The sequence below is a fragment of the Arvicanthis niloticus genome, chromosome 14 (genome assembly GCF_011762505.2).
Source record: "Arvicanthis niloticus isolate mArvNil1 chromosome 14, mArvNil1.pat.X, whole genome shotgun sequence".
In the NCBI taxonomy this organism is placed as follows: Eukaryota; Metazoa; Chordata; class Mammalia; order Rodentia; family Muridae; genus Arvicanthis; species Arvicanthis niloticus.
In genome coordinates this window covers 72,748,061-72,769,740 of record NC_047671.1, presented here as the reverse complement: position 1 = coordinate 72,769,740, position 21,680 = coordinate 72,748,061, and the positions used below count along the sequence as shown (strand labels likewise).

The window sequence follows — 21,680 nt, the reverse complement described above, 5'->3', positions numbered from 1 at the left end:
CAGAGCACTCTGTTTTTCTTTCTTTCTTTCTTTCTTTCTTTCTTTCTTTCTCCCCTTTTTTGGTTTGTTTGTTTATGTTTTGTTTTTGAGACAGAGTCGTCCCCTCCCCCCCCCCCCCCCCAAATCCTGGAACTCACTATGTAGAACTCTCAGGCCTCCACATCACAGAGACAGCCTCTGGTGGGGTTGCAGGTTTGTACTACCCACCTGATACACTTCATGTTGTCTAGCACTAAGCTGAAGGTGTCTATTGTATCACGTGATGAAAACTGGTTACAGCAATGCAATGCAATGCAGATTTTAATTATTCTTACAATAAAATATGTATAAACATAATGCACATGTTAATTAGCTAGATTTAGCCAATCTATGGTATGTATTTCAAAATACCATGTTCTATACAACACACACATACTATTTTTTCAATTAAAATTTGTGTTCTGAAAAGTAAATAATAAAGACAATGCATGTTAAAGTTATTGGGAATGAGATGGCGTTCTGGTGGAACAAAGGCATCGGCGTGAGAAATAATGATGTGACGTTGAGCACGCAGGGTTCATAGCAACGCGTTCTGTATTTCTAAACATGCTTGAAATTTTATGCAACAAAACTTAAAACATGAAATTATACACCTAAAAAACTAGTTTTTATTTTTTACAACCCAGATAGAGAACACCAGTGTCTTAGCTGACGTCGTGTAGCTCATCCTACCAGAGCTGCAGATTATGGATGTCCCAGAAAACTGCTCACTCACCCACAGTAGGCATCTGTCTGTCCAGAACAGGCTGGGATAAGCCCTCAGATTGACATCAAAGTTCATCTTCACTGTAGCTTCCTTACACAATGCCCAAGCTGGGACAGACCTTGTGGTTGTGCTAAGTAACTAACAAACGAACCAACTAATCAACCAACTAACTAACTAACTAAAGCACTTCCAGGCTACAAGGAGGCATCTCAGGAGCATGGGTGGGCCTGTTGGGTCCTGGGCCTCCCAAAGTTCAGTTTCTCTACCACATCTTTCCAGTGGAGCATGGAGTGGATGAGCTCTACATGGTACGATGGCACAGTTTTCCTACAGAAATCCCATCAGTAAGCAGCCCAACCTGCCTTTGTTTCTTAATACTCAACGTGATCCCACAGTCTACCAGCATGTTGTTCTTAAATGAAGTCTTAAAATCTCTTGACTAGTCCCTCTTGACTAGAACCATCTGTCAAGCCAGCACCCTTCTTTGTGGGAGAGGACTTGGAATGTAATTGTGTAGAAGATGAGTGTCCTGTAGCCTGAGTAGGCTGCTGAGATTGAGGCCCCTGCTTCAGCTGCTGCCATCTAAGCTGCCAGTCTGTTCCAGTGTCAGTGTGCACTGGCCTCCAGGAGCAGGCACTGCAGTTGACTGACTAGCCATATTCAGCCTACATTCCAGCACAGCGGAACCCTCGCCCAACCTCCACACTGCTCACAGGACCACCCCACTGAGTTACTACGGCAGGCTGTTTCTTAGGATTCTGTGGGGTGTTCAGCTGTTCAGGGGATACCTCACACCTAAACTGCCTGAAGCCCTCTACTCCTGCTCTCTCCTTTCATCCCAGATGTCTACCTTCAAGGCAAGAGAGAGCACAAACTCTGCTGTCCCCAGACCCTTCTACAAACCTGCTGAATTCTGGGCAAAGTTCTCACTCTTTCTCTGATGGCTCCAGTGTAGTAAGAATTTTGGTTTCTTAAAAAATCGAGTTATACTATATGAATGTTTGGTTTTTTTTAAAATCCAAGGTGTGAGATTGTCTCCAGCCACTACGATTGTCTCCTATTCTAGGAAGGGTGTGGCTTTTGCCAGCTGCAGATAGTTTATGTTTAGAAATCTGAGGACTCCTGAGAGGGTATAAATGTGAGAGCCCTGAGAGGGACTGTGTTGGCTGCAGCTCCCCTGCTGCTGCATTTGCTACTGCGGGATTGCTGTTTTGCTGAATTGCTGGTTGGAAATGTCCTGAAAACAAAGACTGGACTTGCTTCAAGAAACTCAGTGCCCTCAACCAGCAGGAAGTAGTCGAACGAGGTCCACGCTCCTTACCCTCTAACCTCCCTTCTCTCCTACCTAGTGTTAGGGATAGGCAGGGACTGGGGTGGAATAATGATTGGAGGGGTGATGGATAAAAAGAAGCCAGTAAAGCAGCCCGAGAAGAGCGTGCCTACGGCTCCAGTGATGATAGAATATGTACTTCACAGTTTCTCAATACATTTATACTTTCTGGAAAATACTGACATAGATTATAGTTTTCAACTTATTTACTTCAACTCGTCTGTGAATCTCTAGAATAAACTCTCCACACACAGAGCACAACTGTGCAACACTGCTCTCCCTTTGGCTTCCTAAGAATTCATGTCACACAGTCACAGAGAGCAGGGAAGCTACTGACTACACGGAGGCTCACCCATCATGAATCTCGTCATAACAAACTCTTGCAATCCATGTTTAAGATAGAGCTTCACCCAAATTAAAAGATAAATGAGCTTGCATTAATTAACATCAGATGAAATAAACAATCCACCATTTCTGCTGTGAGAAATCTTTCCCCACCTCAACATTACGAAGATATTTTAAGTTTCACATTTAGGTGTTTAGTTCGTCTTGAATTTATAATTATATGCAGTTATGCTGTGGAATCTGTGCAGCATCAGTTCTAAGGCCCCAGTTCCTGGTATGAAAATCTGCAGTTCCTGATGTCAGCTATATGAAACTGTGTCCTATATGCAAAGAAACCTGCACATGTCTTCTGTGTATTTAAATGATCTCTAGATTACTTGTAATACCTAACATGAAACAGTTATACAGTAGCTTAAACCTACAGCTAGTGAACCTGGAGACAGGAAGGGACCCTGTGTGTCTATGAGAGAGCTCACTGCTCACCCTCCCAGTAGAACATGATTCTAATTACTCCATACCAACTCCCCCCACACCTTTATTTCCCTCACTGATCTGCCACACTAGCTTTATTAAAAGACCAGCTTTCTTCCATATGATGATTCTCTACAGGTCAATCTATCTCCTAGAAAAGTCTAAGTATTTTGTCACAGACCTTGACATTCATTCAGTAGAGAAAACAGCATCTTTTCATGTGATATGGGTCCTGGTTTTGACTCTTGAAAACCCTCTGTGCTTCAGTATACACTTCAGAACCTACTTCACAGCTTCCAAAAAAAAGAATGTAATTCAAACTAAAATTGTATTACATCTACAGATCAATCTGGCAAGAGGACCTTTATGACAATGAGTATTGATTTTCAAAATTATCAGTATCTTTTTCTTACTGTGTGGGTGGGTTTTTGGGGGATAGCTAAAATTGATAAGCTTGTGACTTCCAGTAGTTGCTCCAAATATTTCTTTTCCTCTATTTAATTCCAGTTTCTGTTGATAAGTCACAAAATGTAATTCTGTATGTAACAACCTTGCCAAGTATTTTTACTAACTCACAATTTCTCTGTGGATACTAAGTATCTTCTATGTAGACAAATATGTCATCTGTGGATAATGACAATTTTATTTCTCAAGTTTTTGTGTGTTGTGTCTCCGGCTATGAGGTCTCATGTCTGATTTCTGATGCTGTGACTGCCTTAATGCTCGTCTCTAAGCACTTGCTGTAGCAGTTGACACTGGAGCTCTCCCCCTGCTGCAGTCTGCTGAAACACTTCCTAATGAGGGGCAAGTCCATCTGCTAGGAAGGATCCCTTATGTCCTCTACTCTGTGGATGCTGCTGAGATAGGGAGTGGCATTCTCAGATCTTCCCCTGGGTCCAGCGGTCGCTTACTATCTGTTTTGTATTTTTACATCATATCCAGTGACACGCTGAAACCCATAGGCAAACCTTTACAAGAAGTATTTGGGGGGAAAGTACTACAAGTTAAAAGATCAGAGCTCAAAAGAAATTAGGAGCAAGTACAGAGAACTGCTCGTTTGGGATTTGGCCCAGATGGCAAGAAAGCCTTGTCAATGGAACTGATGCAGTATGGTAGAGGCTAAGCAATGACCTGTCAACTAAGGTATATTTTGTATGAGAAAAAATGGGTACTGTCTAAATGAATGGAGTGAGATCTTAATCATTGTTCAATTATCTTTCTATTGGACAAATAGTTTCATGAAAAATTAGAAAAATGGTTGAAAATACTTTTAGAAAATTAATAGTATATCAGTTAAGATGGGTTTATAATATCCCCTGGCTATAGGTGAGCCTTACAAAACATGGGCATGTCAAGGGACCTTTTCCAAGCCTGCAACTAATAAGTCTTCTGACAATTTTGGAATGTCTCTCTTTCTGATGAAACAGAGTAACAGGAGAATAAGTCATTACACTTATAATTTTAATAGGATGCCCCTTACTTGTAAATGTAACTTTTCTGGCTAGGTCTGGAGTTCCTTATGTCCTCTCTCTCTACAACTTGTTAACAATTCCGAGTTGCATATTTGTATCCTTCTGGGTCTGATTAAGAGAGAATAGATTAGTACAGCATAATCACTTTGAATACAAAATAGCGACCGACTTGTGACAGTACATACACAGAAGGGTGAAAGCCCAGAGGGCACGCCCAGAGGCTACAGCCCAGAGCAGCTGCTTGGCCCCAGCACTGTACTTATTTGGGTATTTTAATAACTATATATAGTACGCAAATTGTTTCTTTTCCCAAAGATTTTGCTTATTTTGTCACTGAGAAGACAACATGTGTTTAGTAACTGGCTGTGTCTCTTACAGATATCCATCTCAGGTTTACTAGGAGGTATTTCATGTTCTGAATACACATACATCAGTCCTTGTGCCAAAGTTCCTGCTGCTGACTATGGACAAGAGTTGTAGAACACACTACTAGCCACATCATCTGTAGTAGTGAAGCCATTAAAGTGTCAGAATTAACAAAGGAAAACTGCTTTAATCTAGACAGTTTCTAAGTCAGTGTCACATGAACTTTATGGTATTTAAAAATCTACTTATATTTTTTAAAAGAAATGCGAACATAGAAACATTATTTAAACAAGGGAATGCACATATCAGAGCAGTACTGGACAATGCTTGAGGCAGCTGTGGTCAGAATCTTGGTGTTATACAATCTATAAAACACACAGAAGACTGCTGGAGAAATTAACTAGCATCTCCTCATGAAGACAACACGATAACCCACTTGATCGTAATTTTATAAAATTACACTCTACCACTCTGTGAACTTGTTCAGAAACCAGAGAACTGTGGTGTCTGTTATGTCTCATCATTTGGGACAATCTCTAGCATGAACCCCCAGGGGAAATAAAACACTAATGTCATTAGAGCATATACAATGAATGTGTTGAGCAAATCTGGACCTTAGCAACAGCCTTTGTTTAAATTTAACTACATTGTGACAGCAGGCTGGCAACATTACTATTCACTCTTAAAACCAACAAGAAGATCAAATGACTAGGAACCAAAATAGCATTGGGAGGCAGAGTCATAAAAGATGAATGATGAGTCGGGAGCAGAGCATCAGTTTCAATGGGGGGTTCTGAGAGCCTCACTCCCAACCGGAGGATTAGACACTCCCTGAAAGCCTGAGGGCCAAAGCCAAGTACTGTCCTGAACGTCCAGGGGACATTCCTCCAAGCAGACAAAAAAAAAAGAGTGCTTCCAATTCTGCCTTGGAGGTAGCACAGCAAACAACATAAACACTAAATACTTGGGGGGAAGCAGAGGAAGCTGTGTGATGATGATGGCTGACTACGGTCCAAGACCCCATACCTGTGCTTTTTGATGCCATTGGAGAGCGCATCTCCCCCACCACAGTCTTTTCCTTCAGACATTCTGTGTTTTCCACTGCTCACAGGCACTTCGTTGTCTTCAAAGGAGTGTGCTGTCACAGCTTCCAGGCAAGTCAGCGACCCCTCGGACTCGGAACCTGTGGCAGAGCAGGCTCATGATAAACATATGAACTTGGGTGCAAGGCTTCACTAATAATGGTTATCTCCCTCAATGCATTGGGCTGTGAAACTCAAGCAGCCTACTTTGTCCTTTCTCAATCCGTCCCCAGACACCTCCTCAGAGATTCTGGAGAAGCAGCTCCCACTGCAGCTCACATGGATCTATGTGACAGATGTACACTTATATAAAGTTACAGTTAAACTGATTTATATACTTAGAGAGAGCCAAAGATTACTGAGTCCTTTAAGAAATCATATTCAGTAGTCTCCCACCCCCAAATTTCTATTCTCTCCTTCTCAAGGCATCTTAACTTTAGCATACCCAAAAAAGATTCCATTTGAAAAACTTGTATATAAAGGAGTATCTACAGTGTTGCACTTATGAGAAGATTAAGTCACATCAAACCTTGCAGTAAAGGTAACTTTAAGATTGCATGTAGCAACCCTGCTTTGGCGTGACTCCTCTGAATTTTGGTGTCCATATACCAGTGTGAGGCAGTTGTTTTAAGGACATTTCTAGTTGCCTAGGTACTCAGAATGGAGCCATCTGCTTGCTGGGACCGAAAAGATGATTCACTTCTGTACCATCCACGGCAGCTGCCAAGACTCCCACAGTCTGCATCCTCAGGACACTTTGCAAGAGGTGAGGCAAGGCTCTGGATTACCATCAAGTATGTTAACAATCTCCTGGCTTACACGTAGGAACTTAGGATCCAAACCCTAGTTTCTGACTCCTGACTGAATAGTTTGTTTCAGCTCAAAGCAGTAGCCACTCATTCTCCAGAAGCCTTTTTACAGGAGGCCTGTTTTTAGTCAAACACTATTCAAAGATGGTTGGTGACCTCCCGTTTGACTCTACCCTCTTGTGCTCAGCTCTAAGAAACTTGCCTTGCACAGCTGGAATAACCGGCCTGGTGCTTGCTCATGAGGAACTCTCATCTGCTACACATGTACTAAGCTCAGCCCAGTAGCAAAGTGGCTTATAGGCTTTTCCCCTCTACTACAAGCCAGCACTTAGCTCAATGTATAGTCTTATTGCGATCCCATTATGTTGATTCAGAAAGGAAATGAGGCACAGTGCTAGCTTTACCATGGCTGCTTGCACTATGTAGGACATCTTGAGCCCCGACTTGTAGAACGGTCACAGCTTTGTCCTCTCTCACGCATCACAATACAACACACACTAGTAGTCCTCCCCGATACACACAGTTTGGCTTGCCATGTATGTTAGCTTCAATATGCTTGGTCCAGGGAGTGGTACTACTAGGAGGTGTGGCCTTGTTGAAGAAAATGTGTCACTGTGAGGTTGGGCAAAGAGAGCTTCCTCCTAGCTGCCTGAGGACCTTGGTCTCCTCCTGGTTACCTTCAGATCAATATCTTGGCTCCTTCTCTAGCGCTATGCCTGCTGCCGTGCTTCCCGCCATAATAATAGACTGAATCTCTGAACCCGCAAGCCAGCCCCAATTAAATATTGTCCTTTATAAAAGTTGCCCTGGTCATGGTATCCCCTCACAGCAATGAAAGCTCAAACGAAGATACCATGGTTTTAGCTCCTTGAGGTCAACTATGGTTCAACAACTACATAGAAGATTCAAGAAACCACTTGTAAGCTTTAAATTGCGCACAGCAAGGTGACAGTATGTAATGTCACCTTTGTCCTGGGATGTGGTGGTAAATGCTAGAAGTGGAAGCACTTCTAACAGGAGCTTCAGGAGCAAGCCTGAGTCACAGCTGGGAACACATCGGCCAGAAGAGGTTCATGAGTTCGATGCCTGTGTCCTGTGATTTGTCTCTGTGTACACTATTACGAATTCAAGAGTTACACAGCTTTTTCTTAGTATGATTTGAAATGCATTTTTACTATATAATTTAGATGTCAAAAATAAAAATGCAATCAAACAGTCCTTGGATTTATTTTTCTGAAACACTGCTACACAGAGGATACTCTGTTTGAAATTTAAGAGAGACAAATGACAGGAAGAGACTTTCCTACTTAAAAAGCTTTTGTTCATGGGTTGTTTTTAAACTAAAAACATGTGTGGTAAACAGTAAACAAGAGATAGGTAAGAGCTTCTCTGAGCAAAGACAGACTTTCTCCAAATAAGACCTCAGTGTGATGCACACAGAAGTTGAGGCCCTGCTCTCATGTGTATGGTCATTTTAGGGATCTGCACATGGGACCACCATGCTCATCTCAGGGACACAGAATCACATGGCACTGCAGACACTAGTCCTCTCTGGCTAGTGGTTCCTGGAAACTCCCTGTGTCCCTTCTCTTTGTCATCTTTCTGTTCCTCCCCTGCTTCCTCTTCCCTGCCCGTAACTCCTCCCTTACTCCTCCTCTGGCTGAACTATCAGTTAAAAAGCCCTGACAAAGCTTACTAATTACTTCTATTCTGCTGAGTCCAGTGGCCATTTCTCAGTTCTAATTGTGACTCATCTACCATCTCTGACACTGCTCAACTTACTCCTGCCTTCCTAGGTACCATGTGCAAAGCAGGCACAAGAGATTCCCAAACAGTGAGCCTGGCAGCTGCCCACGGTCCAGCAGAAGTGCACTGTGTGGGAAACAAATGTGCTCAGTAAACCATTGCAGGTACAGTAACAGAGGTCAGAATAGGGACAGTGGCCATCAGGCATCAGTCCACTCCCATAGCCGAGAAAGTGTCAGTAAAAGGCTGAGTAAGCCGACAAGTAAGACAGGGAGGAGAATGACAGTGTCACATCATAGCAACTGTCCCAAGTAAGAGGTATGAACCAGTACTGAAGCAACAAGGTGCTTATAAAACAGCAGAAGAAGATACAGGAAGAAGCATGCCTCCTCATATACATACTACATAGGATTTTTTTAAAAGGTAGTAAAAGCAAGCAGAGGACAAAGAGGATAGAGAATAAATCAGGGGCAACATCCTGTTTTATATTGGAGGTAACTGAACTTTGTTTTCTAACAACTGCTTTTTACCTCATGGGTATGATGAGCCATGAAGTTGATCATGTATGAAGGTAGAAATCGTAGCATCCTTGGCAAGTGCAGAACCTCATGGCAAGCAGTATAGTACCAGGACTAGTGCATCAGTATAACAAAGACTGCTTTCACTAGCAACCTGGACCTATTCTTCATGTGCACACCTTTAGCACAAACAGATCAACCCACTTCCAAAGCTACACTGTTTCAAAGAGAGCCACAGTTCCAAACTATTTAATCTCTCAATTACATGCTTCTTTTTATAAAAGTTGCCCTGATCATGATGTCTCCACAGTGACAGAATATAACTGAGATGCAACAAGGATGTATCATTAAAGGAGAGGTTTCTCATGCTTCTCACTGAGGTGAACAGTTCTGTTTAGTGTGTGCTTGCATCACAATATGCTCTGTGCTATGGGCCTAAAAGTGATGTGGCCGACTGAGAAGCTGATAGTGGGTCACTTCCTGCAGAACTGTGAGTCATCTCAAGCCCGTGTCACAATGATGAAAGTGGATATCCTGAGATGGGACTGTTGACACAGTGATGTGAATATAACTAATCCTACCACACAGTATGCTCAAAAATGCTTAGAAAGGATGATTAATTAATGTTCATAAGTTTACAATAAAAAAATAACAAGAAAAACACAAAGACAAAAATGTAACTCCAAACAAAACCCTGATAAGTCAAAGGCCTTACACACTTAGTGTATGAACTGGATTCTGGTCCATTCAGCTCTGACCCAAGAGATCCATGGGGTCAGAATTGCTCCACTGACCTTCCTGCTAATCCCATTGATTTTGATTTTTTTAAATGCAATCACAAAAAGTTTATTTTAACAATATATAGTTAGATTCACACCATATTAGCCATTTACCTTTCTTCTGAATTTTCACCAACTAACAATTACGATTGTTATAATAATTATAATAACAATTATAATATGCAAATAAACTCAAAACTTTTAGGATGCCTCACTGGTCCCTGAAAAATAGAGCAGTAGGACTCTGCCATTTCTGGCACCTCTCCCAGATCTTTTTCAGGGTAATTGGGAATATCCACCAAGCCTAAAGATGGTGAATGGGAAACTTGATGTAGTTCCTAAAGGAGTCAATGAGTTGTCGTCATGGAAGCTATCGTTCACAGAAAGAGTACTGCAACAAAACACTCCTGAGAAGCCGAGGGCCAAAACAATCTCTGGTAAAAGTAAACAGTAGTAACATCAATAGAAGGGTGGAGACCACAGGAAGCCCTCTAACATTTTTTAATGTGATAATTACTCAGATGTTTAAGGCTCTGATAATCTTAGAAGTCAGAACTATTCTCAACACAGTTCCGATTGAATGTGGCACTGCAGTTTGACTATGAAGTGCACTCCACTCTTGTGGATCAAAGGCTATCTTCAGAGAAGTGATTGAGCACTGTCTGAGCAGTGTGTCCATCTCCCTGTTGTCCACTGAGAGTGGGGTGGAAGGCGGGGCCTGAAGGAGAAGGAGACTACTAGGGGTTTTGAAGAATGCATCCTGTTCCTGGTACCCACCCATCACCCCTTGCCCACTTGCCAGCCATTATGCACTGAGCAGTGTCCTCTGTCATAGATTCCCTATTAAAGCACACTTTGATGTTCTGTGTCACTGTAGGCCGAATGACATTGAGCCAGTCAACTCTGGCCTAAAACAAGTAACCTTTTCCTCCTCTTAGTTGATTTGCTCAGGCATTTTGCCACAGTGACAAAATGTGACTAACACAGTCCCCTTTCTAACCAAAATAGCATGGGCCAAGGACTGTGACTGGGTTATGGTGACTCCAACATCACTCCGAAATGAAGATACTCCTTACCTTTGCCTCTTCAGAGCACAGGAGTGTTCTAGGTGTTGACTAATTAATTCTTCTTACCAGTAAAAGGCTGGAAGAACAGGTCAGAAAGTTCACACTATAAACTTGCCAATAATTCTCCTGGGCTGTCCTGATAAGCATTCTGACATGATCTTTGAAAACCAGCCCGAGAACAAACAAGGCCAAAGCAGAAGACTTGGAAGGACTGTGGACAGTGTCCAAACCCTGCTTCCTCCTCTACGGTTACAGGAAGGGGAAGAAAGGCAGGTCCAATTTAAAGCTTTCATTGTCCATGGTTATCCACAAACTAGAGCTGTTCTTAAAAAGCCTGAAGTAACCCAAGGGACAGCTCTATTGTCAGGGCCACAATTTTATTTGGCCGTAGGTATAGATGCTTAAACTCAAAAATAACAGGAATAAATAAGTGAGCAGAACAAAGAAATAAAACTGACTACATTCCTATTTAAGTTACGAGCTGAAAATAAGATAATTCCAGGGGTGGTTGTCAAGAGACTGCTGTAGCAATTATAAAGGACTGAGGAGAGCATGAGGCAGAATCTTGGCCATGTATGCAGGTCACAGACATTCTAGACATCCTCCCCAGAGGGAGTCAGAGGTCAAGGCAGCCACAGAGCGTGCTGATGCTTGTGACAGAGCTTCTCAAAAGTACTTGCTGGTCCCTAAGGAATAAATCTATTCAGTTTTCTTCAATTTGTAAGATCTTTGCATATAGTTGAAGAATTACATGAACCACAAAAACATGCTTTGAAAAACCTTAATGTACCTGAGTACATAATCCCACATTCTCAATTAGTCTTGGCTGACAGCCTCTCCTACACTAGCTTCATGAAGGTCACAGATGCATCTAATAATCCTGCATCTGAAGTCCAGTTACAGAGGAATTGTACTTCAGAAGGGAGTTTCATGTGACCAACAAACCAGCATTTTTAAAGTACCTACAACACACTAGCTAAAAACTAGCTTCAGAGACAGTTTGGATAGTTTAATGAATTATAGCTGGTACCCTCCTAGGACTCAACATACATACATACATAACGGAAGACATACATAACCACATCTGTAAGCACACGTTTGAGAATGTTTGAAAATGTAAGGGGAGCTGCTCTTGCGGAAGGTAGGGCCAGCTTCTGAGAAAACCTGACAAATAGATTTCAGCAGGAAGGAGAAAGTCAATGACTTCAAGGCAAGGCAGAACACTGGGTGTTGCTAAGAACTGGGTGCTGAAGGTATGTGCCCAAGATAGCCTGGCACAGTCAAAGAGGAAGGCTGTCACAGAGAAAGACAGAGTCCTCAGAGACTGGTGTTACACAGGCCAGACCACAGAGTTTGGACTTGAACCCATCGGTGACAGGAGCCGATTATTTTACAAGATGATCACTAACATTTGATTTAGACTTTGCATATGGCCCTGATATATCATTTCCTATGGGACTCTAATCACAGGCTTGGATTAAAATCACAGAAAGGATTTAAGAATTTGGGGGTCCCAATGTCCAACATTAGCTTCCCAGAGTCAAAATCAGATTGGTAGGACAGTACTGTACCTGGGGGGGGGGGGTAGCTAGAGAGGACCCTTGAGTTACTCTTCCCACCCTCATGGGTGCAGGTATTGCAAGTTCCTAATCCAATCTCTAGCTCCCACCATGTCACTTCTCCTCAGGTAGCCGAGGAGCCTGCTCTTTTTCACATTCTAGACTTGTGCATGTTCTGCCTATGGGCTAGTGTAACCAAACGTGGCCAAGCAAAGCTGTAAGTATGGACCACAGAAAAACCAGAAACTTACTTGAAATATGAGAGCCTTTTAGAGTGTGAACTTTGTGACAACATGGAATTGCTCTGTCAAGACTTGATAAGCCATGACTATTCTACATGTGGTCTCCAGACCAGTAACATGGAGATCTCTTGAGAGTTTAGTAGTTACATAAAACCTGAGGGCCCAGTTCAGAGGCAGAAGAAAGAATCTGCACTTTAACAACTCCTTGGTGACTCAGATGTTCATCACAGCCCACGTGACACTGATTCCATGCCTTTAGATTTTGCCCTCATCTTGATAACTGCCAGCTCTGTGGCTCCAGCCTCACTGTTCACCTGGATTCCCAACTCATCCAAGCACTTACCTGCTTAGTACTTAACTGTCTCCCTGGGTTCCCAACTCATCCAAGCACTTACCTGCTTAGTACTTAACTGTCTCCCTGGGTTCCCAACTCATCCAAGCACTTACCTGCTTAGTACTTAACTGTCTCCCTGGGTTCCCAACTCATCTAAGCACTTACTTGCTTAGTACTTAACTGTCTACCTGGGTTCCCAACTCATCTAAGCACTTACTTGCTTAGTACTTAACTGTCTACCTGGGTTCCCAACTCATCGAAACACTTACTTGCTCAGTATTTAATCGTCTACCAGGGACACCTAAATGTCACTAGCTGTCTATGAGAGAACTGAGTTCCTGCATACTCCTCTCCCACAAGTTTGACTTCTGCACTTTGGTAAGTGGAGGGTCTGCATTACCACTCACAGAGTCCATTGTTGAACCCTTGCAAGTCCACCAGTGATTCTTTTTTTTTTTTTTTTCACATTCCACCCATCATCAAATCCTGTCGTATTGATCTTTAAAAGACAGCACAATCCGGATACATGTGCTTAATCTACCCAGGCCCAGTATCCTTTGTGTATCAGTGGCCTTGTCTCAGTAGCTCTCCAACTGGTCTCTCTGCTTTACCTTAGATCTCACAGTATTTAGTATTGGATGCTGAGGGATCCTTTGTAGATATGACACTGCTCTTCTGATAGGTCTCCTATTCACATTCTTTGTCTCTGTTTTACACACATCATGGCCCTAGGTGTACCGAGAAGCAGATCTCTAGACATATGCCCACATACTTGCTAGAACTTGTAAACAGTACCTCATTTGCAAAATAGGATCTTTGTAGATATTAATTAGGATCTTTGCAGTGCAGAGACCATCAGCTTTCTGGGTTCTATCAAAGTCCTTTTACAAATGCTCCCATAAAAGAGGCAAGACAGCTGCAGGACGAATGCAGAGAAGGGCCAGTGCATGAAAGAAAAGAGCACTAAGAATGTCTGTTGTGAGCATGAACACAGGCACAGCAGTGGAGGCAACTGATGGCCAAGGGAAGATGCTTCAACAGATATCAATGGAACAAGCAGCCATAGCTGACTGGGTAAAGAAAGATGCCTTTATGTGAATAACCAGGGACTAAAACTCAAGGCACCGAGGAACTGGCTTCAGTAAGAGTGTTGCTGTGATAAGCATCATGACCAAAAGTAACTTGTAGAGATGTCTCACTTACTTTTTTATTTTGACAAATGTCATGCCCAAGGTAATTCAGAAAAGAAAGCATTTAATTTAGCTTATAGTCCATGATAGCAAAACAAAGGCATGGCAACAGGGACAGCTAAGAGCTGTCTTCCATCACAAGAAAGCAGAGGGGCACAATGAGAATGGTACTAGTCTTTTGAAATCTCACAGTTTGCCCCTAGTGATGCACCTCCTTCAACACGAGCATGTTCCTAATCCTTCCCAAATAGTTCCAAGTGCCAAGACAGAAACCCAGTGGCATAAATCAGATGCTATGGAGGAACACTGCTTACTGGCTTAGTTTGCTAGTCCAAAGTTCCAATGTCTTCCACATTCTTCCAAAAAACTAACATGGTCAGGTCTGTTACAGGAACCCTTCAGCATCAGTTACGTTTAGCTGCTGGGATAAACGCCATGACCAAAGCCACATCAGGAAGAGTTTATTTCGGCTTACAGTTCCCGAGGGAGAGTCCCTGGCAGAGGGGAAATGGCAGAAGTGAGACAGAGTAAGAAGCTAAAGGAGCTCATCTTCAACCATAGGCAGGAAGCAGAGAGAACAGAGATGCAGGAAGGCTAGGAACAGTTAAAGCTGGTCCCCAGACATGTGCTTCCTCGAGCAAGGCTCCACCTCCTAAAGGTTCCTCAACCTTCTAAAGTAGCACCAACCAGGGACCAAATATTCAAACCACCACACAGACTCTATTATCTACATCTATAGAATACAAAAGAAAAAGAATACAAAGGCATACAAGAAGGCACGGGGTGCACATGCCTATGAGGTGCTGGCTCTGTTAGTGGAAACTAGACAGTTTCCCAGTGACATAGGCAATGTCTTCATTGGATAATAGATTTGGCAGGTAGCAAAAATGGATGGAAGGACAGCCATAGACGTAAAATTAAGAACTGCTGGCAAGGGCTAACAAGTTGTTGCTGGAGACTGACACCGGAGAGGAGGCATGGCCTGGAGCTGAACAAGCTGACTCCATCTGGGGAGAGAATGCAGCAACAGATTATGTGATAGCCCACACAATCCAAGCAGGGAGACAGGATGCAAGAGGGTCATAGAGCAAGTGCCTTGGTGCAGTCAAAGAAATGTCCAGGCAGCGTTTTAAGGAGGGCAAAAAGAAAGGAGACAAAGTCTTGTTATGGACTATAAAACTGAGATTACAGAGAACATTACAAAGGAGACAAACTTGGGTCTGAACTTGGGAGTGAGGTTGCAGAGGGCTGGAAGACCAGATACCTTATCACACACGTCACTGTCTCCTACGCAACAGACTCTCCTCCTAGCCTGCCAACAAGCCTACTGATTCCAAAGACTGAATTTTTCCTATCTGGCTACGTTTATACCTAACCAAGCATCTGAGATACCACACACTTAAAATATATTTGACTAACAAAATCCTCACAATACTTAAGAAGCATAAAATGCACAATAAATTCTAATGTAGATGTTTATTTAATAGAAAACGAGAGAGAGACAGACAGACAGACAGACAGACACACACACATACACACAAACACAATGTTTGTGTAGGCCCAATGGTGCTTGCCTTTAAATCCAGCTCTTGAGAAACTGAGGAAGAAGGGTGGGTTTCAGTCTACCATCAGCTACATAGTGAATTCAAGATGAACCTGGACTGTGTAGTTAACACTGAAGTTCAACAAACAAAGAGAACAAACAAACAAACAAAACCACCCAGAGTCAATCCAAAGCTTAGATGACAAACTGCATTCATCAGCATATACCTACACTAAATGCAGTTTGAGTAAGCACATAGGTAATTTTTAATACCACAACAGACAATGAGAACACCCCCACTACTCTCACTCTCCAATGCTGTACCATTTACACTACAGAAGGGATGTGGTTATCAGTCACATCCTCTCTAGAATGCAGTACCATATACACCACAGAGGAGGCTTAGTAACGGTCACGTCCTATGGTATGGAGTCTGTGGTGCTGTGCATCAACTGACTCATCAGACACTGCACCTTTAAGGAACACAGTGTCAGGGAGCTAAGAAGTAAGTGTTATCAAAAATAAAAAGCAAGAACAAGGCAGCATTTAGTTCTTTATTAAGTACACAGGGCAATAGACATAAAGTGTAAAGAGGTAGCTGAGGTCACCCAATAGCAGCAGGCCAGAGAACATGGAAATGATACCAAAGAGGGACACATAAAAATATACAGCTATTAAAAGTTAAGCTGTGGGGCTGGAGAGATGGCTCAGCAGTAAAGAGCACTGGCTGCTGCTCTTCCAGAGGTCCCGAGTTCAATTCCCAGCAACCACATGGTGGCTCACAACCATCAGTAATGGGAACCGATGCCCTCTTCTGATGTGTCTGAAGACAGTGACAGTGTACTCATATACACTAAAAAAAAGTTAAGTCCCTGGGAGATTTGGGGGTGTCTGGTTGGTTGATATTGTTGTTCTTCCTATGGGTTGCAAACTCCTTCAGCTCCTTCAGTTCTTTCTCTAACTCCTCTATTGGGGACACTGTGCTCAGTCCAATGGTTGGCTACAAGCATCCACCTCTGTATTTGTCAGATTCTGGCAGAGCCTCTCAGGAGATACTCGTATCAGTCAGTATGCACTCCTTGGCATTGGCAATAGTGTTTGGTTTTGGTGACTGTATATGGCATGGATTCCTAGGTGGGGCAGTCCCTGGATGGCCTTTCCTTCAGTCTCTGCTCTACTCTTTGTTTCCGTATTTCCTCCGGTGAGTGTTTTGTTCCCCCTTCTAAGAAGGACTGAAGCATCCACACTTTGGTCTTCCTTCTTCTTGAGCTTCATGTGAACCAACCAGAACCCCCAGAGCTCCCAGGGACTAAACCACCAACCAAAGAGTACTCATGAAGTGACCCATGGCTCCAGCTCCATGTATAACAGAGGATGGCCTTGTCAGGCATTGAGAGGAGAGGCCCTTGGTTCTGTGAAGGTTTGATGCCCCAGTGTAGGGAAATGCCAGGTCGAGGAGGCAAGGGAACACCCTCACAAAAGCAGGGAGGGGGATAAGATAGGTGGTTTGCAGAGGGGAAACAGGGAAAGGGGGGTAACATTTAAAATGTAAATAAAGAAAATATCCAATTAAAAAAAAGACATTTCAACAACAACAACAAGAAGTTAAGCTGCAGGAGAGAGTTGTAGATGTGGGAATGGAACCCGAAGAACAGTGAACAGTGTTGTCTTAGTGAGGGTTTTACTGCTGTGAGCGGACACTATGACCAAGGCAACTCTTATAAGGACAACATTTAATGAGGCTGGCTTACAGGTTCAGAGGTTCAGTCCATTATCATCAAGGCATAAGCATGGCATCGTCCAGACAGGCATGGTGCAGGAGCTGAGAGTTCTTTATCTTCTTCTGAAGGACTCTAGGAGAAGGACTAGCTCCCATGTGGTTAGGAGGAGGGTCTCATTTCCCACCTTGACAGTGACGCACTTCCTCCAACATGGCCACAACTACTCCAACAAGGCCACATCTCCCAATACTGCCAATCTTGGAGTCAAGCATATTCAAACCACCACATGTGTCTTAAAATGCCCACAGTGCACTTTCCAGCCTTTGCTAAAGATATTTACTAAAGATATTTAATCTATGTAAACCACATTAATAACATAATCCAATCCTGTCCCTGCTCTGTGTAAACACCTTTAACCCTAACAGCATGCCAAACAGTAGACCCCAACAAATGTAACTATGTGATACAGGCCACAACTGTGACATGACAAAGGAAGTCATTACTATCCTCTGATTTGGTTTTGGTTTTAATTTTTATTGATTGAAAAAATATGTGCTTTATCAATACCTGGCACTTTAACTGCTAAAAATTTGAGAAATGCTTCTGTTACATGACATAATCCACATGACTGGATTTTATGTACAGCTCATGGTCATTTCCACTCAAAGTAGTAAAAGGAAAGCATAACAAGAAAGCCTTTCTGAGCAACTGACTGATCTCAGCATGCTTCTAAGAGGAGGGTGAACACAGCAGGAACCATCCTGAGCTACAACAGCCATGGACAAGCATCTCTCCACTAACACTAAAGAGTAAACACAGCATTACATGCTTGAAAATGATTCCTTACAAGATGACTATAATAAGCTCATAAAGTCTACAATTTGGTTTCTTCCCAAGCCGTTACTGCTGCCTCCCTGTACCCTGAGGTCTCATGGTGCAGCCTGACAACTACTTAACCACAGGGTTCATTTCTGGGCCATCTCATTCTCCTCTCATCTGTCAGCCCCCATCTTTTACCACCACAGAATCCAAACCAGTGAGCACAGATACATGAAACCAGCAAGTGCTGAGAACCTTGGGCTCACTGTTGATGTTCAGTATGTTTGTAAGAAAGACAGAAATATTGGCAAGGCTAACTCAGCAAGCTTTTAGATAGTGATGCTGCTGTGCTCAGCACTTCAGCTGGAAACAGATGTCCCCAAAGTGTCAGGCACTGTGCAATACACTGCTTCAAAAGGAGGTGTCTGCCACTGCAGAAGAGGAATGCTGGGAAGATCCTTGTGAGCTCGGCAGAGATGAAAGCAGCTTAAAGAATAGAAAGACTGAGGTAGAAGGCGGTAGGAAGAACCACTGATTCCCAGAAGTTTATTTGCTGCCAGAATAAACCTTTTCCACAGAGCTAACCAGCATTTAGCTTCTGGTTAAATCTTTTTGCTTTAATATACACTGAATGTTTGGCCTTTCCACCACAAAATGTCCACTGAACTACAGTTGGGATTTTATTGGATATAGCTATTTCATTCATTAGACACATATACACACCACAGTGAACATGGAAAGTGATACCTCATTAATTTTTCTCCCTTTAAATAATTTAACTCAGGAGTATTTAATCAAATTGTAAGAAAGAAATCTGACCTCTTTGTGAACTTTGTAAAATAGTCACTAAGCATACTGGATAAGTAATTTTCTCAAGACACCCCACTGGCTAACAAAGAAATATGACAAGCTGCCATGGGCTCTGTGCCACAGTGGGTGTTACCCACCACGTTAGTAGCTTTCCATTGATCCCGTGTATCTGGAAATGCTCACATAAAACACAATAAAGGGAAACAGGAAAACATGTGAAATCCCATCCAGGCAAATCAAAGAATCCTTTTCTTTTAAAAAGGTGACACAAGTTAGCCACATCCTAGACTTTAAAGTGTTATTTTTTATTTTTGCTACTAAAATACAACTTTTTAAACTATTACAATCTTTAAAAGGCTAGCAGTGCTGTTCAGTGAGTCAAGTGCCTGCCACACAAAAATGGGAACTAGGCACCCACACAGAAGTCAGGAGTGCAGCATCCATGTATGACCCCAAGGATAAGGAGGCAGAGTGTGTGGATCTTAAGGACCTGCTGGCCAGCCAGCCCAGGTGAAATGTACAGCTCCAAGTTCAGTGAAAGACTTGGCCTCAAAAATCAAGATAAAACAAATGACCTATCTGTATTCTGGGCCTGCAACTCTCAATAGAAAGTTCTCAACAAAAGAAAAATAATGGTTAAGAAATATCTCAAAAGAATTGTTTTTGTTACCCACTGGCAAATAGGAAAATTTAAATAAAAATAGCACTGAAAGGTTCCAGTCAGAATAGCAAACATAAATAGGACAAGATACAGCAAATGACGGGGACAGTGGGGAAAGGGGACTTTCGCTGGCTTGCTGTTGGATTACAAACTAGTGTAGCCATAATGGAAATCACCATGAAAAATTCCCCAAGAAACTAAAAATAAATCTACCATATTACCCATCCAACTCAGCCCCTGGCATATGCCCACGGACTCGACATCCTGCTGTAGAGGGGGTGTCTGTCAGCCAAGCTCACTGCTTCTCTATCCACAGTAGCTGGAAATGGAAACACCCTATGTGTCCTATAGCCGACAAACAAACAATGAAAATGTGGTACATCTCCACTGTGGAACCCTATACAGATTCAAAGAAAATGAGACGATGACCTCTTCAGGTGACTGGATAGAACTAGGAGAGGTCATGAGTGAGGAAGGAAACCCAGGCCCCAAAAGATAAATGCTCTGTATTCTCTTTTATTGAAGGTTCCTGGCTCCAAATCTTTGGTGTAAATATACAACCTGTAGTAACTACAGAAACCGGGAAATTAAACCAGAGCCACTGCCAGGATGGGGTGTTGGTATCAACAGAGAGGGGATAGTTGAGGAGAAGTGATCTGATCTGATCAGAGAAATGGGGAAGGGAGATTTGGGGAGGAGAAGGGAGACAAACTGAGAAAAGGTAGAAGGATAAGGGGGATATCTGGAATCACATGATCTGCTGGGGAAATGGAAAAGGGTCTTTAGGAAAGGAGGAGGGAAGCAAATACAGAGAAAGAAGATGGGTGGTTAAAGTAACAAGGATACCTGGAAGAGACACAAGTTCTCTCTCTATATAAAACAAACCTCAGTGTATACATGTGCATGTGAATATATAATTTTAATAAACTTTTCATCTGGGCTGACAGTGCTCTGTATAAGATCCAAAGGTCATCTACTAAAATCCTAAAACCAGACATGCTAAGTTGTTGTTTGCATTGTTGGCCAGGTCTGTCCAAGAGACTCCCAAAATATAGAGCCTATTGCTAATGCCCTTGGCTAACCCCTAGAGTTGGAAGATAAAGTCCCCATTGCTGAAGACACCATGTACTTCCAAAAGAGGGCCCAGAGACTGCTGAGCTGGAACTGACCTGAACATCCCCACTGGTGTAGTAGAAGGTATCATAAAAGCTTCCAAAGGACGGAGGCAACCAATAGCCCTAACCACTATGATGCCTATGAAGCACATCAATGACCTGCATGGCACAGTAACTCCATGACTGCCATAGTGGCACCCATACCAATTGGATAAGACCCATTCAACAAAAGGCAGGCATGCCTGGTCCTGAAGCCTAGCTAACGGCTCATTGCTCAGGAAGTCATAGTTACTAAAGGAAAATCTAAAGCCACTAATTTACCAAACCAGCATAATCCCTAACAGCAATCTATAAACTTTGTCATTATATCCTGTCTAAGTTTGGGTTTCTATTGCTGTGAAGAGACACCATGACCATGGAAACTCTTATAAAGAAGAACATTTAATTGGTGTAGCTTACGTTTTTCAGAGGTTAAGTTCATTATTGTAGTGGCAGGAGGTATGGCCACATGCAGGCAGACATGGTACTGGAGAAGGAGCTGAGAGTTCATCTCGTTTAAAACCTCTCCCAGTTCTTGAGACACACACACACACACACACACACACACACACACAGAGAGAGAGAGAGAGAGAGAGAGAGAGAGAGAGAGAGAGAGAGAGAGAGAGAGAGAGAGAGACAGACAGACAGAGACCATGAATTTGAAGGCGAGCAGGGAATGAATCCATGATTATGCTTACTTGCCTAGTAGATATTCTGCAGATTTAAGCTAAATCCAGGGATGAGGAAAATGTCCAAGATTCTTTGGGTGAGCCCAATGTCATCACAGGGCTTCTTAAGCAGGAAAGAGGAAGGGATGGCCAGAGTCAGAGGCTGCAGTTGATCTGCTTAGGCTCTGAACATAGAGGATAGGCCTGGAGCCAAGGAATGCAGGTGGGTCATTAGAGCAAGAAACCAGA

General features: G+C 42.8%; 1 protein-coding gene across 7 annotated transcripts in view; it reads right to left on the bottom strand.

Annotated features, from left to right (window-relative positions):
• Positions 1-21,680, bottom strand: part of Osbpl1a (oxysterol binding protein like 1A) — a 181,147-nt gene that overhangs the window by 51,874 nt on the left and 107,593 nt on the right. For all 7 annotated transcript variants that reach the window (XM_076912969.1, XM_034517766.2, XM_076912970.1 and 4 more), the window contains one exon: positions 5,756-5,912. In XM_076912969.1, the coding sequence (XP_076769084.1) occupies positions 5,756-5,912 (157 nt within the window). The remainder of the gene's footprint in view (positions 1-5,755; positions 5,913-21,680) is intronic.